Source organism: Eurypyga helias, unplaced genomic scaffold, assembly GCF_000690775.1.
Source record: "Eurypyga helias isolate BGI_N326 unplaced genomic scaffold, ASM69077v1 scaffold853, whole genome shotgun sequence".
Classification (NCBI taxonomy): domain Eukaryota; kingdom Metazoa; phylum Chordata; class Aves; order Eurypygiformes; family Eurypygidae; genus Eurypyga; species Eurypyga helias.
Window position 1 is genome coordinate 83,844 of NW_010241617.1, and position 24,444 is coordinate 108,287.

Consider the following 24,444-nt stretch of genomic DNA (forward strand, 5'->3'; position numbering starts at 1 on the left):
ACCTGAACAGCTCCAAGAGCAGCTGGTTTAATGAATTGCTTATATAAATATTGCTGGGTCTCTTCATGTTATCAGCCAGAATTCAGTATATGAAAGAATCTCAAGTACATGTGCAAGTTCATTCTTGCTGTTCACCAGCCTGTATAAAGTAAAATATCTCTTCCAGCTCTTCCTACATTTGTTCCTTTTTAACTTTGTGTCCTTTTGTTCTGGCCTGTCTAATTATCTCAAGTAGATAATCAAGCTTGATTTTATAATAAACCATAGCTGGTTCAGGTTTGTCATGGCTGATTTATCAACTCCCAAGACTAAGGGCTTTCAGCCTCAAGACTAAGATCATTTCTGGCTGCAATTCAAGGTGTTAATTCTGAGCTTTAAAATCGAAATATGGTTTGGAACATGTGTCCTATGTTTTCCCTTCAAAAAGAGCAAGCAGCCTGCATTTCTGTTGTTTTTTGTTGTTGTCCAAGTGGAATTTAAGCCTGAGTTAAGATAAAACAAACTCAAACCATCCAATTCTTCAGAAACAGTCCTGCATGTAATCATCATGGCAAAGATTGTCCTCTTGAAGTCAAGGGGGATATTATATATATGAACAGAAGTTTCTAGCAGTGGACCTCAGGAGGGGATATAGCTCCATGAAGGAACCCAACATATATTTCCCTATAGATGCTTCAGCACCACTTTACGGGGTGACATGTGCCTCCACACGTGTGCACGCCTTAGCAATGTAAAGGTGCAGTGCTAAGAAAACAAAATGAGGCTAGCTAATGACTCATATACACCATTTGGTGTCCCTTAGGGACTGCCTCTCTTCCAGTGTTTTATCTCAGCAGTTGAGCTCATCGGGGACATGAGAGCTAACCATCCTTCCAACTATTCATTCAGGGATTTGAGGCCCCGAGTTCTCCGTGGAGGGCTTTTTTACCACAGTTCCTTTAACAGGCAGTTGTGTTCTTACAACCCTGCCTCCTCTTTACCCTGATCTCTAGTTTTCCATCAAGAGTGTTGGTGCAGATTTGAATTCAATCTCTGTAATGCAACAGCTATCTACTAATGGGCATTAAGATCTCTTAGCTACCTCAGGTAGTAACAGGGGGACCCCATTATTCTAAGGATTGTGTAACAGAAACATTATCACACGTCTGCATACCCTAGCTGCTGTTACTGTACAGTGTAATTCTCCTTTCTTAATGCTAACAGGCATCGGGTGGTGGATCTACTGATATTTTCTCAGTGTTTTCTTGTTAGAATTCTAAGGCAGTTTTGGGTTTTGCACATTTCTTAGGTTGTTTTCCTTACCCTGACTCAATTATTTCACATTTGCCGATGCAGAATGGCATCTGGCCTCTGTGGGCCACATTGCATGAGAGCCACATCTCAGTAGACTTGATTACATGACCTGTTATTTGTTGTGCTGCCAAGATTTGTTTCAGCTGTAGCCCTGAGATACTACATTTAATGCCTCATCCACATATGTATATAGTAGCATGAACTAAAGAAGTCCTCCAGAGGACTTTTTTTATTGCTCACCATGCTTTTATGATCGAAAGATGACAACCTGTCATAGTTTTCTTTTACGATTGTGTTATAGATTGAAAATATCAGGAAAGTCCATGTTACTTGATGGCTGCATATAAATAGAGTTTACAGGTTTGCATGTACTGCCTGCTCTGCAAACTCATTTGGGGATTTTAAGGGTAAGAAACCTGGTTTTGCTCTGGCATCAGTAAAATCCAGTAGTAAAATGTTGCTGGCCAAATATTGTGATTGGATCCTTGATTGTCCCCCCTGGAGTTCTGGAAATGAACGTGAGAGGAGAGAATGTGATCCCAGGGTTAGACAGAGAGAGCCCTTCCATCAATAATACAGACCAGAATAGGACCCAGTTTCCCTCTTCCACTTCTACAAGTCTGCAGAGCCAGCAAGAATAAGAGGTTGTAATTTTTTTTAACTTGCATTAGTAAAATAAAGAAAAATGAATCTGACCGTAAAAGACCAGGCTTCATCTGTCTTTTAGATTAGAAAACCCAGAAAACAAACAAACAAAAATGAGTCTTTTCCATCACATATAATTAACCCACTCATTTAATGCCCAGACCCACTCGCAACCTGTGCTGCCCTGACCTCAGAGACTGTGTGCCGATAACAAATCAAGCTTTGTGAGTGCAAAAGGGAGGACGAGAGGCAGGGTCACAGTGGGCTCCTCCGATACAGATTTGCTCACAGCACAAGAAAGCGAGTGCCACATATTTCTAAAAGCAGGCTGTACACCTGCATGCTTTTTGCATGAAGCAAGATTTGTGGGTGAAAGTCATACGGCTTCTTGGACCAACCTGAGTAGATGGAAAAATATGCACCATCCCTCTGATGATCTGAGCCAACCGGGGGACTAAAACTTTAATTATAGCCGACAGTAAAAAAGGTGAATGCAAAGGAAGGAGCAGTTTTGCAGCACATTATAATTTTCCTCCTTTTATTAATCTTTTCATCTGCCACAAGCTTATCTATCTATTTCTTTACAGAATAACTACCGTGTCACCACTTCCCTTTTAATATACCCTTGTCTTTTACGGGTGCCAACCTGCCTTTTCTTTGGTCTACCTGGTCTATCTAATTAAACTCAAAGGATGTGCTCCCTGCTTGTATTTAGTTTGGAAGTTCACTGCTTCCATCTCAGACCTGAACATGGGCTTCTCTTTTTTTTCTTTTTTTTTTTTTCTGACTCAGTCACCCCATAAACCTTAGCTTGTTTATGACTTTAGATCATTGCAGCTACAGAAATACTTTTACAAATGTGTGACATTATTCTTAAAGTATCCCTCCAAATCCTCACCCATAGGATATTGGTCTGTTTGTGGCTATAAGGCGAAGATGTCTTCTGTGAGAGGAGTAGTCTTCTTTTAAGGGCAAAACAATAATTTGAGCTAGTTTTTATATACAGAAAACTTTTTTATTTCTTTATTCTTGTTCTGTGCCTCTTAGTCATTAATCTCTCCTGTGAAAACTTGTCAAATACTTTTGGAAATTGAAACAAATATGCTGCTTCCATACTTATTTTTCTTATCATTTATAACCACAATGTCTTAAAAAAACCTCCAGCTTCTCTTTCTGTGCTCCCTATCTCCTAAATACCTTTTGCCTCATTCAAAATGGACTACCATTCCATTTCAGTCTGAGACATTTTTCATCTTGTTCCTTTTGCAACAGTTTTCTAGTCAATGGCTTTTGTGATGTTTTCATGTGATGAAGCTCTTCAATGTTTTAAGCATGTCTGAACATCCTATCCTGGTCAGTAAATGTCTTGGCTGTTGCTTGTATGCATAACCACTCAAGAATATAACAGTTTTTTGCTAATGGGACTTAACCAAAACAAGACTGTTAGAAGACACTTCTCTGGTTCACAGTAAATTTGGCACCAAGGCCAAGTTTGGACTTAGTTCCATTTTGTTCTTGTGGATTTAATGAGGTACTCCAGTAATTTCCCAGGAGTTTCTTTATATCAAGGAAGTGTACAAGGTTCTGCCTCCATATTACTGGATATGCAACAGGAGTGCCAAAGAAAGGAGTGTGATGATGGTATGTTCCTGTCATAGCTTCTGGAAAGAGATAGAAATCTCCTTTAGGGGATGTAGAGATTACCGTAAGTAGGCTGAAAAACTCTACTCAGTTTTCCACCTTTTCCACAGGCCAAATGAGGAGGTGAAAAGGCTCCTGTCAGAGGTTCCGTGGTTAGATTTTTTGGTGTCAGTGATATGAATCTCTCTGAATCTATAGTGAGGTCCCGGATTGGTGTTATCTTCATTTCAGCTGAAAGGGAATTTCTACAATAAAGCTGCTGCTTTGTTCCTCAGTGAACAAAGAAATTCCTCACAAAAAAGCCTCATCACTCCACTCTATTAGATTAGACCCAGGATGAAAGTAGACTTTTGCTTCAGAACTAGAATTGAATTACAGAAAGGGTTCCTGGATTGTGTCATCCCAGAGTTGTATGTTGTTGCAAAACAGGGCAAGGAGAGAAAAATTTCATTTTCCTGGGATCAGCCTTTCTTTGTAGATTTCTACATGATATCAGCCTTTGAATTAGGAATTTTGCTGTGGCATTTAGGCCCTTGCAAGCTGTTGTATTCATGGGAAACTGCAGAAACTGTGCTAAGAAACAGATGGAGGTGGGCAGAGGACAGGTGAGGCTCCTCTCCCCCAGGATCTCCTGCTGGACCTAGAGGACAAAGCTAGAGGGAACAGGTATGGGAGTGTGAAGACAGCTGGGCTGCCGTATGCAGGCCATGGGGGTTGCTGAAAAGTTAGGGAGCCGTATGAGCTTACCTGGAAGGGCTGAACTGAGAGACAGCCTTGCACTTGCTTGTGCAGCTGGTAGGGGAAGTATTTTGTGTATTTTGTTAATTAAGAAGTTGCGAATGATTGCTCATTACACGTTAGCAATGCTGTAAGATGAATGTTTTGTGTGTATGGATAAGATGAACGTGACTTTAGATGTACACTCCGATGCCGTTTCTCCACTAATTACATTTACAATTTAGAGCTGTCTGTAAGCAGAAGAGCTTACGATGCTGATATTTGCTGACAGAAAAACTTTTCAAATCACCTTCCCAGCCAGATGTTCATAAACAGGGGTTTGACAGTTGGTCTATAAATCAAGTCAAGCATATCATCATTGTTCTCTTAGGTAGCTCTTGCGTTTAAGCCTGTTTAGCTAAATACATACATTTACTTAAGGTGAACTGTAAAAATAACATCTGGAGATCTTTTCTCTGAAAGAAAATGCCAAAGGGTCTTACACAAGGATCAAGCACGTTTTATAAACTGTGGCTGGGTTTTTGGAATTCAAGCTGAATAAATGTTCTCTCAGCTTTTGAGAGGATCAAGGGCCAGTATTATTTAAATGTTCTTTTTAGTTGCGTGGCACTCTGCAGGGAATGTGCTCTCACCAAAGCTTTCTTACATTTCTCATTCCATAATGAGTTTCTGTTTTCATCCTTGCCACCTGGGACCCTGGCACAGCCCTGCTAGTAGCAGCGGAGTCACACTGGTGGAACTGGATGCAAAGTGCAGTCCACAATATTTATTTTAGAATATTCTGCTCTGCAGTAGACTGCCTTCAAAGGGGAACGTCAAAGAAAGAGTTGCTGGGTGTTTTAGATTTTTATCTTTGCTCGTATCAGTCATCTCTCTTTTATCCCTCTTTTTCCTTTTCAAGATATATGAGATTGTTTCTTTCTCTGCTGAAGAGGCATGGTTTGGTTTTTTTTTCCCTAGAAAATCATGCTAATAAGCTGTGGTTTGCTCACCTCCTGCATCAGTGTTACTAAGCATTTTAGCTTTACTGAGTATCAGTCTGGTTGCTTTACTTTTTTCATATTCAGTTCACAACATGAAGGAGAATTCTGCTGAAATTTAACAAGCCCTAGGGAAAAAGATTCAGACAAGTGCAGTCAGATTTATAAAGTGGCAGATAAAGTGGGAAAGCTTTGCATTACTTCTGCCACGTTGGATGTTTTTTTGATGGATGGGCTATATCTCACCTGTGATTCAGAATGACATCGATTCATGTTTTGAGGGGTACCATGACCATGGGTGTTCATGATAACATAAAACCTATAATCTGGAAATGATGGAAAAGGTAAGTGCAAAAATAATACACATGAGTTCCTGGCCTAGGACCATAGTTATTTCGTGATTTAGTTCTCAGGAACACAACCTGCTTCATAATGTGAGACTGGCATTTAATCTGAGAAACCTGACTGTTTTGAGAATTATACAAGGCGGCATGAAGCTGTTTAATGCTTAAGTGACAACAAAACATAAAGATGCTGGCCATAATTCTATCTGAAATAGTATACTTTCCTGTGAAGCTCAGACAAGTACATTCCTGATTTAAATATCTGGAACTAGAGTACACGGTGTGCAGCATAAATCCTCTCAGTGCCCAGAGACCAAAGGAGCCAGTTGGAAACCTCTCCAGACAGCAAATTCACCAGTTGGGTTCAAAGTACGTATGCTACACTTAGAAGGGACCTTTCTTAACCTGATCCTTCTGTCCCATTTCAGTAGTGCAAAGAAGCTATAAAGCTGCCTAAAATGTGAAAGACAGAAAATTCACCCTCATGGCAAAGGTGGTGGAGAGCTGGCATTATGCAGAGCAGGGCAGCAGGGCATGTGGTCCATTAGCAGCCTTTGTTAAGTACCCCAGCCCCAAAAACTCCAAACTCTCCTGAGGCCACCTGAGCACAAATCAAAGGACAAAGCCCTCACTGGCAGTCCCAGGTGCTAAAAGCCTCTTCTCTAAGCTCCCCTGAATACATCTGTAATACATCTGAGAACATGACCTACAGAGCTAAACAGTTCAGCTGGTGTGAAAAAAAAACCAGCAAGTCCCGAATCTACTGACTCTAGGGATTTCAGCCAGCCCAGCTGCATGGGCTACATCCAGATTTTAAACCATCTGCCCCATGCCAACCAAGCTGATGGCACTGCCACTCACCACCTAGTCTCTCCTTTCCCACCAGCAGCCCCCCAAATGCCCTTTCCTGTGCCCATTGTAGAGCAACACAGCAAGCTGAGCTGTTCCTGATGGAGGGTAAGGGAGGGTACATGGTACAGTCAGCCACCTACCGACTTATCTGCTCTCTCTTTGGTCCTGGGGTACCTGCGAGAAGCTTCCATCAGCTGCCTTATCTTCATGAACTGCTTGAAAGGCTGTTTTCTGCCTTCCTGGTGAAACGGGTATTGGGTGGTGAGCTAGCACCTGGTGCAGAGTGGACTAGATCCATCCTGGTTATGATGTATCCTACTTCAGGTTATAGTCTGAAAAGTTTGTTTCCCTTCAAAACTTCTGCAGAGTGGGGATGTTTCAAATGAAATGGCCAGCAAGTGAAAAAAGCCAAAATTTCAGAACTTTACACACATCTCCTAGGATCAGCATGAAAGAAATGAAGAAAGGGACAGGAATGGCAAAACTTGGGAAAAATCTGCTTGCTGGCTGTGTTGCTCTCTGTGTTCAGTTACTGGAAAAATCACCGGCAGAACATATGGGGCAAGACCCAATTAGCTGCTCCAGACCTGACAGGCTTTTAGGAGATCCAGGCTGCTCAGACAATGTTCTGATTTAACCACTCTGATCTCAGCAAGTGTCACAAGGTTAGATTCATCCTCGCTGGCTAAGCTGGAAACTTTGCAGACTGAAGGAAAAAGAGGACAGAAGTAGAAGGCAACTTTAGATTTCAAGTTCTAAAAAGCTGGAACAAATAATTTCAAACGTTGACAGTAGCTAAGATCTTTCTGCTTTAACTCTTTCCTTGGTTGCCGAGCAGAGGCGCAAACATAATCTGGCACATTCACGGAAGATGTAATCCTTTGTGATTTCAGCTATTAAAGCCAAAAATAGATCTATTTTTCAGAGTATGAGTGAATATCATTTTATTCAAAGGGATAATTTTGCCTGAATTTTAGGGGGAGTTTAAAGAGAATGGCAAATATTACCACTACAATGCAAAGATTTTTCACCTCTGAAATATTACATCCCCCCCCCAAAGCCTGGAGGGGCTACAACTGCCAAGACAGAACACCCAATTTTTTAAAATGAAATAGAATACCCAAGTATTTTTCTCTGTCTCTGCTTGTGCAGCAGTTGAATTGTTCAGACCAAAATTTTCCAGAGTATTTCGGCCTCAGGCAGATATTCAATGTGTAAAATTTCAGTCCAAACTGTTAATGATTGGCAAAGCTAAAAGCAACTGACAACAGGGTGTTGTAATAGGAAGTGTCAGACGGTTTTAATAATAGATGACCTTAACAGCCCTGCCTCCTGTTTTATCATTTTGAACACTTTTGTTGTCTAAAGTCTACAATACATTTCTTCGTGTGTCTTTGTCTTTGTTTCTTTCTTTATTTACGTTTTCTCATAAGGTCTTCCTTCGGTTAAGTCTTACATAACATGTTGTTCCATGGGAGTAATTCCTTGTTGCAATTAAGATGTGTTTCCACCTACCTGTACTTCATTTACAACCTCTCTATTTATTTCATTAAATTCTTTCCAGCTTTTTGTCATGGAGCAGAGTTCACAAAACCTGTCCACCTACCCTCTCTGTAAAATTCATGAGCTTTGTAATGCTCCTACATACCTGCCTCTTCTCCCCAGTGAGCAATCCAAGGCTTTTTCAGTGGTTGCTCCTATTAGCTACTTTATAATGTTCCTGATGACACTCATTCTCCTATTTTTGCTGTGCTTTTATATTGCTTGCAGTGACTAATTCAGAACATGGTATGTCAGGTGAGAGTCTGGTTTTTCTAAGAGGCTTGCAGTATTTTCCCCATACTTTTTTTTCGTGTCCCTCATCCAGGCTAGCCTTTAATTGGGTTCCCTGGACCCTTTGATGCAGTTGCCACAGTTGTATCCTTACTGCATGAGCCTTTCAGCCCATCCTCTGCAAAGAGCCTCGTTTGGGATTTGTTAGCACTGACATCCTTGTGCCCATCGGCCTTCCTTGTGTTTGGTTCCTCTAAAACGCCTCTTGACATATATGTGTGGGTTTTTTTTCAGGCAATCAATGATGTCTTTTTGTGGGTTTTACTGTAACATTACTCCCTCTCTTTTCAATACAATTATCAACATTACCTCAAATCGCACTGCCCAACTCAAGTGAAAAGTGCTTGTTTGTTCCTATTCTTGGTTTTCCTGTCTCTTTGGCCAACTTCTGATATGTATCAATCATGAAAAGACTTTGCCTCTCACTTTATGCCTGCACAATTTCTTTGACAGCCTCTTGGGACGGACCTTAACAAAGACTGTTTGCAGGCTTAAATAATCACATGCTATTTATTGAGCATTTCTCAATTATGCTGCATTTATTGTACATTGAATGTCAAATATGACAGCACCTTCCTCTTCCCTCCCAATACATTTACATGACTTGTATGTTATTTTTATATTGCCCCAGTACTAGAGATTGTATTTTAACACCTTTTAAAAAAATGCTTCAAAAAGCATGTGAAGGAAGTTTGGGTTTCTTTTTCATATTGAAATGATGCTAAAAATACATTAAAAATAATACTATCATGTATCCTTGAACTGAGAACCAACACTGCCAATTTTCGTCCTGGAACACGTTTTTATAGTTGATGTACAAACCTCTCAAAAAATGGTTTATTAGAAAATTGTTCACAGAACCCTAGCTGTGGAAATGTGCATGGTGACGCAAAAGAAGCATCTTAATGTGAATAACATTTTCTAGCCTGTAAATGTTACAAAGAAACATATTTTCCCTAAAAACAGGATAAAGAATCATCGTAATTTGAAACAAAGCATGTCTGATATCAGTTGGTTTTATCTGTAATTTGCAAAAAAATTGATGCTTCTTGATATAATGAATGTCTCTTCTGTTGGTGTTTATAAACCTGAATATTTCTTGAAAGCATTGTCAAAGAAAGTCACACATAGAGTGTTCTGGTAATAAATTGTAAATAAAAAAGTCTAATTTCATTTCTGAATGGTGAAGTTGGTTTTGTGTGTGAGTGTGTGTGAAATTGCTATGCCTTTTGTTCACTGCTCTGAATTATTAGCAGATGAACTTTTGGTGCAGGCTGACAGAAATTACAGTTGAAATTCTCTAGCAATTTTAAGTTACAAGTTTTGTGCGCAGCCACTAATACAATCTAAATTAAAATGTTGTATGCACAAGAGATACAAAGCCTGCATTCTTTCTTAATCGGGACACAAATTGAACTAATTTTGTTCACACAACATCTCATGCTGCTTCCTGAAGTATGCTGTTCATTTATAAAGACTCCTGATTTAATTTCAAATAAGATTTTTCCCTGTTAAGCTGGATAATGAAATATGACATTGTAAGAATGTCATCGATTGCTACTTTTTCTTTTTCCCGTGCTGAAAGACAGCCAAGAACAGTGCCTGTATTTTAAGTTATTTTGGAGGTACAGAGATGCAAGTGTTCTTAGACAGATTCCTTCTTCTTCCTGTAAGAATTTTTCGTCTTTTAAATCCCTTTTTTGGTGAAGAACGTGATGAGAGGTTGTGTTTGCTATGAAATAAAAGCTATGTCATAATAAACTCCTTGACAAGACACAAGAGCTTTATACAAATGTTCTAAGACTATTTTTTTCTAGTTGATTTGGAAGTTTCTTTTTTGCCCATCTTATTTTCACTTCTTTTCTTGAAGACTTTAGGCGATGCTGTGATTGGGCTAGCTAATAGCTGTCCAGAGAGCCCCAGCTGTTTGATATTTGGCACGGTGTTCTCCACATGCTCAGCCTTGGTTTATTATTAGTTGAGGCATGCATTTCCCCTTGCTGTGAGAAACAGGAGAGTTGGAAGGAGTCACTGGGGGCTAAAAGCATTAACCCAGTTCTGTGCACTGACCTGCACAGGTCCCAAAGTAACTTAAGAGAACCTCAGGACGATTTAACCCATCCCAGCTGGCTGCCTCTGGGCTATTTGCCAAAATCAAGGTTTATTAGCCCGCATCGTTCCATTGATAATGACTCTGGTACTAAGGCCCCAGGGAGGGAGGCCTGCAGAGCAGCTGGCTACTCTGGCATCTCTAGATGCTGCTGACCTTCCTTGTACTAGAGATATGCCCAGATGGTGGAGAGAAGTGTTCTCTGCTCTGTGGGAGATGCAAAAGAAATGGAGATGAGCTGAAAAAGCTAGTCATAATGTTATAATTATTGTACTTGTGCTAGGAACTTCACAGTTGTGACCCAGATGTCAAAGGATGCAGAAATGTCTGAGTCTGCTGAAAGGCTGAAATAACAGCTTTCAGACATATGGACTACCCTTATTTACCTTAGTGTGACGCACACTCTCCTGACACAGTTTTAATGTCAAGCCTCTTCTAAATTGGTCAATGGAATAATTACTGTACTCAAACAGCATGTTGAAGAAGGGGAATTGTTTTATTATTAAGTTAGGGGTATCCCATTTGGATTTCTCTACCAGCCATGGAGAGTACTCCAGTTAACACCATTGCCAGCCATTTAACCATTGAGACTGGCTGCCTAAAATAGGCACTTCAGAGAGCTGAGAGGGCCCTTGTGCTTCTATTGTCAAGATGTAAAAACAATCAGTCAGATTCATAGACAGAAAGGGAAGTTGAAACATTATCTTGAATTGCAGCAAATGCATCACAAATTTTTCAAACCCTGTGAAAATTGTGAAGGGGAGAGGTGGTCAAATGAAGCCTTAGCTAATGAAGAGATGTTTCAAAAACTATATTCTGAATACTTCTAGCTCAAGCACGGTATTACATTCATTAATTTACCAGGTGCAGAGTAAGACAATGCTAAAATGTGGAAGCTTATAGCTTATGTTTGTTTAATGTCTTCCATTTATTTGTTTGTGTTTCAGAAGACAGGTCAAATCACATGTGTAACAATGGAAAGAGTAAAAAAAAAAATCTCCTGCTTCATAGGGAACATACTCCGTTTTTGTCTAGCACACTTTATTATCCTCCCTTCTAGCAGATGTCTAGCTAAAAACTGAGGGTGTTGCAGACAGTCCAAAGCTGAGGGTGTTGTGGGTTATCCAAAGCTGGAGAAGAGATGATTGCCTGAGCATTGAGGCTCAATTCCAGTGTCTTTTCTGCCATTCTTCCTCTTTTGAATGTAAAAGGAAGTGTGCTTTGTATGGTTCTTTCTGTTCTCTTGTTTTATACAGCTTTCACCCCATACTGCTCATGGCAAAATGCTTGTTCTTCAAGTCTCTTGTGTCTGATTTTACATCCTTTGTCACCTATGTCTGTGTGCAAACTGTCTTGTCACCACAGCTCACCCTCTTCCTCCCCACGTGGCTACCCAGTCCTCAGGCCATACCTGTCTGAGACAACCTGTGAACTCACAAATCCTCCTGTTTTGGATGGAGATATGCTGCACATGGCCTGAGCCTGACAGTAGCTAAGATACCTGCTTCCATAAAGCAGCTTAATGATTTCACATCGTCCTGAAGATCTTCAGTAACAGACATTGTACTTGCACTGAGAGCTAAGCACATAGGAATGTTTTCAGTTTGCTGAGGTGCTAGATGGCTTTTAAAGCCAAAATCTAACAAACTAGCTTTATCATAGCACGTTGGAGTTTTTAATTAAAGACAGCTCTTTTTATAGACACTCAGGAGCATTACTTGCTGCTATCAACCCTGGCTTCTTTTCAGATTGTGTTTTATGTAGCATAGTATTTCTCAAGATAGGATTCTCGGTTAATTCTTAACCAATAAACAGTTTATTAATTCACCAAGTACCACTTTATTACTTACTCAACAGTTAGTTAATCAAATTCAAATCCAACAGGTATTCTGCACATGCACAGAGCATTCAAATATTGTCCTACAAGTTACTGCCATAAACGGTATGGAGGTCAAACAGTGCTAGTAGAGGACAATACCAAATATCAAGATTTCATACTGCATAGGTTTATAGATAGCAAATCTTTACTAAGTCTGGTATACTGAACTTCTTTCCAGTACTCTGTGGGTTAAAGATACAGTGATTTTAGGAATTTGGACTCTGCCATTTAAATGATTTAACATGAAAGAAACTCAGAAAGTAGTACCAGGAACAATAATTTAACGTTATAGTTTAAGTTTTTCTCATGCCTATGTGCTCAGGCTTTTAAAGGAGAAGTATGCATGTAGAATAACTTGGTTAAAAGTTTGAAATATCGTCACTAAAGATTTTCCAGCTGATTTCTCAGGACAACTTTTTGTCATCTCCAGTAATGACACCAAGAGAAATACATCCCATGCAATAAAGCTCATTAGTATTTTCATCCAAAAATTATTCTGAAGGAGACACAGAATTTCCTCTGGCTTAGGAAGCCCCTGAGCTGCAGAGTGTTGGAGGTTGGGAGATTATTATGTGGATATTTCGCTTCAGGGTTGTCCTCTTCTGGTACTAAACAAAATTAGGGATTTCCCATTAGAGGTAGGTTTCTGGCCTAGAGGGATCCTTCAGCCTGACAGAGCACAGTTTTCACTGTGTTTCTGTAAGAACTTGCCCATGCAGGTGACACGCCTTTCTGGACTGTACAGCTTCTTTCCAGTTGTGGCAAGGCTGTTGTTACTCTTGTGACCCTGGAATGTCAAGGAGAGTGTTTGTATGCATTGCACAGATTCAAGGGTCCACACGGTAACTCCAGTTTAATAGCCATAACTTCTTTCATGATTCATGAAAAAAAATAGGTCCCTTTTGTTTTCATTTGGGAAATGTCCAATAGAATGTCTGAATTTCATTTTTCCTCTCATTTTCTCTGAGGTAACATTAATATCCAGAAGATGGTATTTGACCATCTTTTACACGTTGGAGGCTTTTTATGTTTGATCTATTACAAGGATTACATTTCAGTCTTAGCCTAGCTTGGGAATTGAAGATTTTCTTATTTCTCCAACTTCTTTCTGTATTCATTTACATCTACTTAGGTACTTATATCTTCCAATAATTTGATTTTCCTTTTTTTCCCATACAAATGCCTCTCAAATTTCAGGAATACAGCACTTTTCTAGATAGCAAGCAAAGAAAAATCCATTAACGGTTCCTAGGACATATAGTCATGTTTTATTTGTTTCTCTTCTCATCTTCTGGTGCTTTGAGGTGAAAGGTAACCTCGTTTTTAAGGAACATGGCAAAGTTGTACTTTAGGAAGAGGTTCATTGGGCAAACAAACTGAATAGCTTCCAATGCAGGGAGCTTAGAGAGGCAACTTCATTTGGCTAAGGCTAGCCTTAATGAGTAGCCCACTGTGATGAGACCAAAACTGAAGAATTAGAATGAAGAAGTGCAGAACTGGAGGTGGTTATCCCAAGAAGTGTATAGTGGAGTGCACAAAGAATTTTGAAAGTCAGGAAATAACAGCTGCACAGTTTTTACATTGTATAAGCAAGGTATTACATTGAATCTTGCATGTTGGCTGGTCCCATATTTTTACAAACCGGCTTTGGAGCTATTAACTGGGGATCAGAAGGCAGTGTGCAGAATTTTCAATTTTGGTATTTTCTTCCCAATGAACTTGTGACTAGGCCCATATGAGGAAGTGATTTATTGAGGAGGAGATGGAAGAAGCTATTGTTCCTACTGCATGGAGTGCTCCTTCGGCAGTGGGGACTTTGGGAAGGTCAGCACTCTGGACATTGTGAGGTGCTATAAACTCATGAATCCTTAAAGATCCTAGCACTGGACAACACAGCCTGTGGATAGACTGTGGACCCATGACATAGATGTTACAGACAATACTGTTGCCTGCTCATCTTTCCCTCTCCTTCAGCCCTTTCAATGCATTTATTTTGATTTTTCTCTTTACCTTTTTCCTTCTTCCCTATTCTCTGATTTTTCCCCCTTCAGTTTCACCTCCACGAGTTTCCTCCGAAATAGCAATAGGGTTTTACACATGGTAGAGCAGCTGATTGTGGATGGAAACTGAGATTAGTCGATTTTTTTCTGACTGTAGCTTCTTACACATGCAGCTGTCAGCCGTGAAAAACTGACAAACTGTCATCAGACTCCCTCAACATCAAGTCCTGAGTTTTCCAGATCATTCTCAGGCTTGCCTGTCAGGTACTTCTTTGCAGAGCTGTTCTAAGGGGAAACTAAATAGATTCACCATGGGCAGGCAGTGTCCAAGACATCTCTGAAGTCAAAATGGCAATGCTGGCTACCCATAAGCAGAAAGAGCAATAGAAATAACATTACAGCGACACTGTAGATTTCTTTACACAACAGCATTAAAGTTGTATCTTACGAGGAGAATAGCATCTATTGTGGTAACGCTGTGTTGTATTATTATTATTTGCTATTCTGTCCTGTTATTTGCATTACATTACGAGCTCTAAACAGGATTGGGGTCCTGTTGTGCCAAGCTCTGCTGCAATAAAGGATGAACCATGAGTGATTCACCCCATGATTTGCTTGTAAAAAGGGAAGGTGGTTTTCTTTAATTTAGTCTTTGTCATGTATATTACTCTAAATATAGTGTTTGTGTGTGATTTTGTGGGCAGGGATCAAGAGGAGGCCAGATTTGCTTTTGCTGGTTTTAGATACAGCATAGCCAGCTCTGAGGAACAGCATCTAAAGTTTTGGGGTTGTGTGCTGTAAACTGTTTCTCTGTGCAGACACAACACTCTCTTCAAAAAGCAATACACTAATACAGCCCTAAAGCTTTGGTAGTGATAGTGTCTGATAGAAGTAATTTTCAAGTGACAAGTGTTTGGATGATGCTACAAGAGCTTTGTTTACGGAGTGGGTCTGGCAGACAATGTAGAGTTCATATAAATTATTACTTGTATGATTATTAATGAGAAACATTCATCTGGAGTCCTCCTCACACCCTGATTTTCTCAAAAATCCCTTAGAGACTTATTTTTGCTACAGTCCAGGCTCTGTTTCACAGAATACAGCTTTTGATGAATGCTGTTAAGATGGATCCCTGGCCAGCTGAGAAACCTGGAAGTCAAGGAAGTGATTTCCTGCCCCTCCTTCATTCACTTCTTTCCACTCCTCCAAATATACACATGCACATGTGTACACACATATGTACATTGATGCTACTACATGCCTTACTCCTGTTCCTGCCGAAGTTCTATGCCCACATGGTGCTTCATCGATTAGGTTCATGCAGCCCTTATTCAAGGGCATCTGCCCATGTCTTTCATATTTAGTTCTTCAAATATTCAAGGATAGGTGGTCACCTACAAAGGCATCTCTGCCCATGCAGTTACCTTCTCAGGATTGTAAAGGAGGCCACAATCAGAGGTTCCATATACATATTCCTTTGTAGCAGCTCTGCAGAGACCAAGATTGCATGCCAAACAGATGGCAAAATATAAAAGCAGAAATAAAATCTGTAATCTTGTGGATAAGGTGAATAAGGAACAGCTATTCATGATTTCTCAGGATGAAAGAACTAGAAGGTGTGCCTGGAACTGCCAAATGCCTTGTTTTAGCAAAGCAAAGGAAGCATGTTTCCCCGCTCTGTTACTACCCTAATACCAGTACACTGTGAAAGCCAGGGAAATAAACGGGTTCCAACAGATTCAAAATATAAATAGGTGCACAGTAGGATTTAGTGAAAAGGTATAAATCAAGTCGTGTGGAAGAGGTGCCTGCTAGAAAGTATTGTTCAGCTGTGATCTCTACCTCTGGCAATATGTAAACACTCAATCTATGTAAGCTAAAAATAGTTTGCTCTTTCGTATTCTGATTCCCTGGGCATCTGCTACTGGGCACAGTCAGATGGTCCTTGCTCTGAGACAGGATGATAGTAGTTATGCTGGTCAAATGGAAGAGTTGTCAGACTATTTTCCCTCTACCTTTGTTTATGGGAATGTGTATAGAAGTTTGCCAGGCAATCCAGCATCTGTTTTAGAAAAAGAGAAGTCTAGAAGTTGAATGACATCTCCATTGAACAAGGAAATGTACTGGAAGATGCCAGTGGCTGCCACGCTGCCACATTCCAAGGTCTGACTCTTTGGGGCTGATAGCGCTGCTGCACAACTCCTCCGACTGGGTCAACACCAAATTGAACCGACCAATCTCCTTGGGACATGAGTGATCTTGTACCCTACTTGGACTCCCACTTTTATCTTCTGGGTTTTTTTTCCTTTTTTGAGGAAGGCTTGTTACATTGAGAAAAGCCCTATAATACTGACCAAATGGGTCACTTCCACCAAAAGCTTCCTGAAGCCCCAAAAATGGTAAGATTTGGAAGAAGGAGACTGACATGAGGATAAAGACACTGGCAGACTGTAGAATTTTAAGGGAGAATTTTAGATAAAAATCAGAAGAAGTTTTTAGAATAACAACCTTTTTCTTATTCTAATAAGGTTTTTCCTTCATTTGGGGAAAAAATAAAGCTACTCTATTGCCAAGTAATATGTAGTCCTCAATATATGTGTCCTTGTGTATGTAGAAAAAAAAGTGTATTTGGTTTAAGGGAGGCAGACGTTTTCAGGAAAACTTAAATCTCAGCTTTTAGAAATCAACTCTGTGTTCAGTCTTGAAATACTCGGCAATAGTGTTTCTGAAGTACGAAATCAAATCTCTAGTCTCCAGAATCTTTTCTTTTTCTCTCCACAGAAATTGTAGTTTAACGAGCATCTTACCAGCTGCTGCCTGGACTGTCCTAATCCTTTCAGTGCATGTTGGCAGGCAACTCCATTCCTGGAACCAGATCTTTTTTTTGTCTTTCAACCCTACCAAAAAATAAACTGTTTTATTTAGGTGTAAAATTATCACTCCCAGGGCTGTAGGGACCCTTTCAATTCTTTGTATTTTTGTTAGATATTTCGCATTCAGATCATTGTTTTCACCACTCACCATCTCTCTGTGTGCTCAACCAGCACGTCTGACCACCGTAGCCACTGAGAGGCTGCTGGTTGTCGGTGGTGGAAACTTTCCATGCGTGCGAGTAGGGGCACACAAACAAATCTGTGTTTGCACACATGGATGTTCTTATGCATCCAACGGAAATACAACTTGGCAGCTGTCATAAAACACCGCAGAAACAATTGGCAGTTGCAGGCAAAACAAATGACACATCCAAGGGCTAATAATGAGAATCATATAGGGGACCATACCCTTAAAAAGTAATATTGAGCGGGTATATAACTTGTGGTAAGGACTGGTGGAAATGGGGTGGTAACTTTGTATTGGTGCAGTTGCCAAAAGCACAGCTGGCAGGAGTACGCATCTGTGTTATTTGGGCAAAACCAGAAGGTGATTCAGACAGCAACAGTTGCCAAAGAAAGAAAGAAGGATGTTTCTCCAAGATTCTGTGGCTATTTTTATGGATGACAAAGTTGTTCCTGCGCTCCTAAAATGCAGACTAATAAAAGCAATTGTTTTACACTATGTACTGTGTTAGAATATAGTTATCCTTAAAGGGATTTTATTGCTCTTTTTTTTTTTTCAGTCACAAAGATTTCATGTGAAAAATTTTGTTCCTCCTATATTTTACTTGAAAGAAAAAGGAGCTTTAAAAACCACGCCAAGTGTTCAAGGAGATTTTTCTTCTTGCCTCTCTGACTGCCAATTCCAGATATTTGTTCTTCAGACATTTTCATTGTTCTCTACCATGCCAATTTCTTATTAGATGAAACAGGAATTAACCCATTTTGCCAAATTTAGACAGAACGTGGATCTGAAAATATGGATGTTCATTGCCTTTACTCTCTTGTACAAATGTGTAAATATTCAAACCTTATATACAGTATCCACAGGGGCTCTAACTTGAACAACATGTGCTTTTCTATTCTTAAAGCTCTTTATTATGTGTGATTACTTTTAAGCTTAATGATTTCATTTAGTAATTATTTATCAACGTTTTTCAAGTGTAAACTTTATCTCTTCTGCCAAGTTGGTAGTCGTAAACCCAAGAGATCATAAACTCTTACCTAGCTGCATAAATACCTGTATATCTCCCTTCAAAAATAGTGCTATGATCATTGAAAGCATAAAATATTACTTGTTTGACTCTTCAAATGAGTAGTATGTAAATTTAATGTAACTATTTGTGTTTAATATAGCATATTCATGTCTATAATATCTTAATAATCACATACTAAAATGGATCTATTAAAAAATGTACATGAGCAGGGTTGATTCCCAATTCTTGTAATCCTTCCTAACTCTATCAGTATCTGATTCTGAAGACAAGCAAACTTACCAGCAAGTTCAACAGGAGTTTCCCTCCTGCTCTAACTCTGGTGTCCCAGTCCTGCTCCAGATAGGCATTATGCCAGGATGTGAAGCTGACTGCAGTGGTGATGCTTATGAATGATCATCCCCATCCCTAGGCAAGAGCTTTATATCCAACTTCAATTATTGCACCACTCGGTAGTATTAATATAGTTAAACCTGAGATTTTTCAGGATCCTAGCACAGATGTGGCAAACTTATTGACTTTCCTTTTCAGTGACTTTATCAGTTCTGTTTTCTCTACACTTCAGAGTCCAGACCAGTATTTCCTGTGGACATCCCATCTGTAGGCTGTCTTCCGAGTTTGTCAGCAATATGTAGGTGACATACATCAGGTTCTCTATAGATTTAAGCACCACCGATCCCTTCGTGTGTGTGAGCAAGGTCTTCACTGTTCAGAAATCCAGCTGAAGTTTCCATCACTGCAGTGAATAATAATAGGTTTTAGTATTCAAAGAATTAGTTTCATTTCCAGGATGCTCTACAAATGGTACCTGTGCATCCTCTCAGTGCTCATGTGATGTATGAAAGCATTTCATTTTCAATTGAATGTAAGGGGGCAGAGAAAGCAAACCTGGTCCTGGTTAAAATCTATCTATGCTTTCATTAGTCTTGCCGTTGACCTTAGTGGAGTTTGGATTAGTGCCTGCAAGATATGGAATTAGATTTCAAGAATTATTGACTCAGTCCTCTTCAATATACCTCAGCACAGTCACCTTCTGGAGGCATCAAGTCCCAGTGCACCTAGAAGGACATTTCGGGAGTGTTGGCCCCCACCACTCTGCTTGTCCTGTTGTAGATTGATTCCAGTTGTAAAAAAAACCTGATGACAAAGCCATATACTTATTTAGCATGGGCAAAGTTACATACAAAGTCACATTTCCTTGCATGTGGCAAGAATTAGTGGCAAATAATTTTTTTCCACTTAAATCACAAACCTGCCTTGATGAAACCTAAAAGCTCTTCCTCTCATCTCCCTTTTGAGGCCACACTAGCAGTGTTTGTGGACATGAATTTCCTTGCTGCCATCTCCCTTTGATTTGTTTTTCTCTGTATCTTCACTACTGCCAAAGGAATATTCAGAAAGCTCTACCTTATTGGAACCTGCCATTTTCCTCTGAGTGAGAGCATGTGTCTGCAGTTTGGTCAAGAGTTTGCCATTGTTTCAGTTCACTACTCTTGTAACGAAATTGAAACATACCTGGTAGTTGTCTTCGAGAGAGAAAGGCAGTGATTAAAAACAATATGGTAGCAGTCACCAGATGACGATGTATTTCCTTGGCTGTCATGTAGGACCTGAAAGATGCATACAGGACAGGAAGAACTTGTCCTTTGGTCCGTCCTCTTGTACATCCTTACCTGCTCCATCCTTGCCTCGGAATGCTGTTGGTCTACTACGGATATTGGATATAACATGAAATTTTAATGTAGCTGATCCTACATTTATCCGAAGAGAATGCTGTTGGTCTACTATGGATATTGGATATAACGTGAAATTTCATACCTGTCTAGTACGGTAGCTGATCCTACATTTATCCGAAGGGAAGGATGAGATGCCTCCCTCTGAGTCTTTCCACTCAGTTTTCCCTGATCCTAGGAGAAGTTTGGTATGGCACTGTGCCTTGAGTGTTGTTGTGGTGCTCTGCTTTGTGTGCTATGGAGCTCTGTGGGCTGCTTTAGCAGCGGGTAGTAATGATGGACTTCCACCCATAGCAGGAGAGTGGTGCACAGGATGGGCTGCTGTGACTGTCAGAAGTCTGACTTTTTAAAATGAGATCAACAAATTAGCATAGCCTAAGGACTTCTTTGAATAGTTTGTTGCCCTTTCACCTCTGACTTTATCTCCCAGCATTCACTAGTCATGAATATTTAATATGACCACCACTGCATCCTGTGGAATAAATGACAGGCTCCAAGTTTCAAAGCTTAATATGAAAAGCAATGCATATACATCAGTCTTGAAAAAAAAGCATCGCACCCAGAGCGAATTCTTCTTCATAAACCCACTTATTAAAAAAAAGTAATGTAATATCATGAGTTTTCATTAATACTAGTCTTCAATAAGCCTAAAGCAAATCCTTCCTTGCTGTGCGCTTGCTACGCTTGTTGTATGGAACTGCCTGAAAGTGATGAAGGCTCACGGTAGGTTCATGGAGAGCAGGGAGCGTGCGGGCAAGACATATACAAGCTCTATTGGAGTAGAGGTTCCCAATCCTCGGTTGTCTTTCCCAGAAAAGATGATTATGGATGTTTCACAGGAATCATAATGCTAATTTTCAGCCCTCATAGAGTGCTCTACACCTGCAAAGTGCTATTAAAATGTGAGCTAATCCTCACCAGTAAGTGAGTATTATTGTACCTGTTTTGTAGATGCAGAAATTCAGATACAGAAAGGTCAGTGAGCTGAGCCAGGGTCACATAGCTTCTCAGCAGCAGATTTAAGATGAAAAAACTGGCCTCTCTGGTCATATTGCATTGATCATGATGCCTTGTAGAAAATGTAGTTCAAATTTCCTGACTATATATATTAAAAAAAAAAAAAATCCCAGAGAAGGAGTTATTTCCTTTTTGCCTCAAAACAAACAAGCTCCCGAGTTACCAAACCTCGTGTTTACATGTATCATTAAATATTTTCCAGTTGCTAGCCAGAAAACTCAGCAGAAAACCTGCAGAACACCAAAGTAACTCTCTTCTTTTAAATAATTGATGATGCCAAATAGCAGCAATGTTATGCCAACAAAGACATCAGTCTCTCCAAATATTTTATTCATTATGCCTCAAGAAACCCAAAGACTTGTTTTTAACGAAAGCAAATTTCAGAAGTTGGCTCTCAGTTCATCTGAAACATCTGCTTATTACAATTCCTGGTGTTACAGTACTGGTGCTCCTTGGTAAATCTTTCAGCTTTGAATAATACGTATGGAAGTCTTGGCAAAGAGATCAGGAGGGAAAAAGAATAATGTTTGCCAAACATACATTTTAAGTTATGGGGCTGTAGTGGTATATTTTAATAATACATGTGTTGAAGAGAATCTACTAATCGGATAAATAACAGGACGAGAAGGATTTCATTCCAAGGTTCAAATAGACCTCATTCTACACACCAGAAACTTTATATTCTAGGATAAAATGGTTAGAAGTCTGGGCTAACTACACTTCTATAAAACAGCCAGTAATGGATCTTTCTCTGTAGTGTTCATAAATCAAGGTCACTTATGTGAGAAAGCTATGTTGTCATAAATCTGTCTGACAATTAGATGGAGAGGGCATATCGATGTTAAATTACATTCTTTGTACACTCTGGTCAGAAGGCAATGTCAACACCACAGTAGCATTATGAAACAGAAATTCCAAATTAGATATTCATCGTGCATGGTTTTACACTTTAATATACTGTGTTTTACTCAGTCATATTAATATTTTAAATTATGTAACATTCCCTTCTTTATACATAGCTTATTTTTTTCCCTGAAAATGCACCTCCCTCACCCTCATCCTTTCCCTCACTGCCTCTCCTCCCTGTTGCTCTGTCTTTTCCCTTTTTCCCTTCTCCTTCTTTTTAACAGTGATGCTTGGGGGGAAAAAAAAAGCCTAAAGCAAATCTGTCTATGCAAGGAAATAGTAACAAGTGGTTTCAAGATTTATAAGCCAGGATTTCATGTTATATATTTACAGATTCAATCTGTGTACCAGGCTTTGATCCAAGCCTTAGCATGATGACTGGAATTACTCCGATTAACCCAATGATACCAGGCATGGGGTTAGTGCCGCCACCACCACCAACAGATGTGCCTGTAGTCAAAGAAATAATTCACTGCAAAAGCTGCACACTCTTCCCTCCAAACCCAAGTAAGTGGATCTGATGAAAGGATGTTGTTTTCCTAAACATATTGCATGAAACATTTTTAATCAATTTTTATCTAATTACACAGTGTGTACAAAAAAGAAAAATAACAACTTAAACAAAGCTAACAGAGCCTGAATACCTGCACTACTCATGGTAGAAAATGGTCTTTCCTTTAGAATGTCACAAAATATAACAATTATACACTGCTGATCATCTCTGTGCTCCTTCAGGTGCCTGCAGTTAGATGGGACCGCTCTGGGCTTGTGTCCCTGAATACAGCACCTTGCACCCAAATGCTGACTAACTCTGGTCCTTATGTGGGGGAGATAGAGGGAAAGGGGGATTATGTCTCGCCTCTTGATATTTTTTTGTGAACACCATGTGAATGAGTTGTTGTCTTCCTCGAGAGCCATCTTTTTTCTGCCCCTCCTGCAACTGGGCAAGTGGAAAAGTCTTCTGACTGAGCCACCAGTTCAGGCACAAAGCCTGATTTTGTGCATGTTAGAGCCAGGAGTTCAGTTTCAGAGCCATCAGACCAGCAGTTTCACTATGACTGTGAAAACAAAAAAAATTAAGCAAAGAGTCTGGTGCTCTGGATTGGCAGTGACCTCAGATCATGTTTTAATCAAACTGGCTGTGTGTGTTAATACGTATAAATACATATATTTTAAAGTTCTGACCCCATTTACTCTGTTAAAGGGCCAAAAATCTAAGTCATAGGAATCAGATTTCTTCTTAGACAATTCCTCCTTACTTTTAGAGGAATACACTCGTAACCTACAAATAAAAAAGTTGAAGTGTTATAGCAGTGTATATTTTTTACTCAGCCTTCAAAATCTACGAATTTTCATTATTTAAGGGTGTATATATTATATATGTATATATAGACACACACAAAAATAACATTTCTAGCCACTCCACTTCATGAGCACTTGTAAACAGCGAGGTTATCCTGCCCGTGTGCTGGCGTCTGCTCCATTATCTGGCAACAAGACAAAACAGATAACTGGCAGAGCGTTTTCATCATGCTGTCACTTCGTTGTGTTTCCCACTTTGTTTTTCTGTTTGCCGTGCTCTTGTACTCTGAGACAGAAACGAAATTATGCTGAGACCAGGGAAAGGTGTCCGCCCAGACCAGGTGCCCGGGGTGTATGCAGCGTGGGCTGGCTTGCAGAGGGCCCACGCACTTGGCGAGTGTGGCAAGTGATGGGTATGAGCCAGAGATGGTGAAGTTCAGGCTTTGAATGTACTGCACCAGTGCTTGAGATCTGTTCTTGGGTTCAAATGAGTTGCAGAAGCTCCCCTACTTTGAAATAGAATATTTTCTGGTTTTTGTATGACTGTGCAGGGAAAAAAAAGATACTTTTAGACCTTACCGTCTGTCCTGGAGAACAACCTGCAGTGACAGGAATTAATTTCTGAAACACCACCTAAAACTTGAAAAGGTTTAGGTTCAAGTAATCAATTTTGGACAATCTCTGCAATATTCAATTAGTTTGCTTCTCCCTCTCTCCCGCCTCCATGCTATGTCGAATAAGTGTTGCTGCCCAGAACTGATTAGGGGAATGAATATAGCCAATGGATCAAAAGAAAAATTTTGTATTCCAATGTGATTTCTGTTTTGACTTAGATCTTCCACCACCTTCAACAAGAGAGAGACCTCCTGGGTGTAAAACAGTGTTTGTTGGAGGATTACCGGAAAACGCAACGGAGGAAATTATTCAGGAAGTCTTTGAGCAGTGTGGAGATATCACAGCAATTCGGAAAAGCAAGAAGAATTTTTGTCACATTCGTTTTGCGGAGGAGTTTATGGTTGATAAAGCCATTTACCTTTCTGGTACTTCACATTCTTTAATGGATTTTCCTTGCTTCTCATTTATA

The 24,444-nt window shown here is 39.9% G+C and overlaps 1 protein-coding gene across 1 annotated transcript in view; it reads left to right on the forward strand.

The window, feature by feature from the left end:
• The window catches only part of LOC104507483 (ecto-NOX disulfide-thiol exchanger 1), a gene marked incomplete at its 3' end in the record, with an annotated part of 72,178 nt that overhangs the window by 27,526 nt on the left and 20,208 nt on the right, over positions 1-24,444 (forward strand). Inside the window, exons 4-5 of the mRNA XM_010148789.1 lie at positions 22,392-22,565; positions 24,194-24,400. Of these exons, the coding sequence (XP_010147091.1) occupies positions 22,392-22,565; positions 24,194-24,400 (381 nt within the window). The remainder of the gene's footprint in view (positions 1-22,391; positions 22,566-24,193; positions 24,401-24,444) is intronic.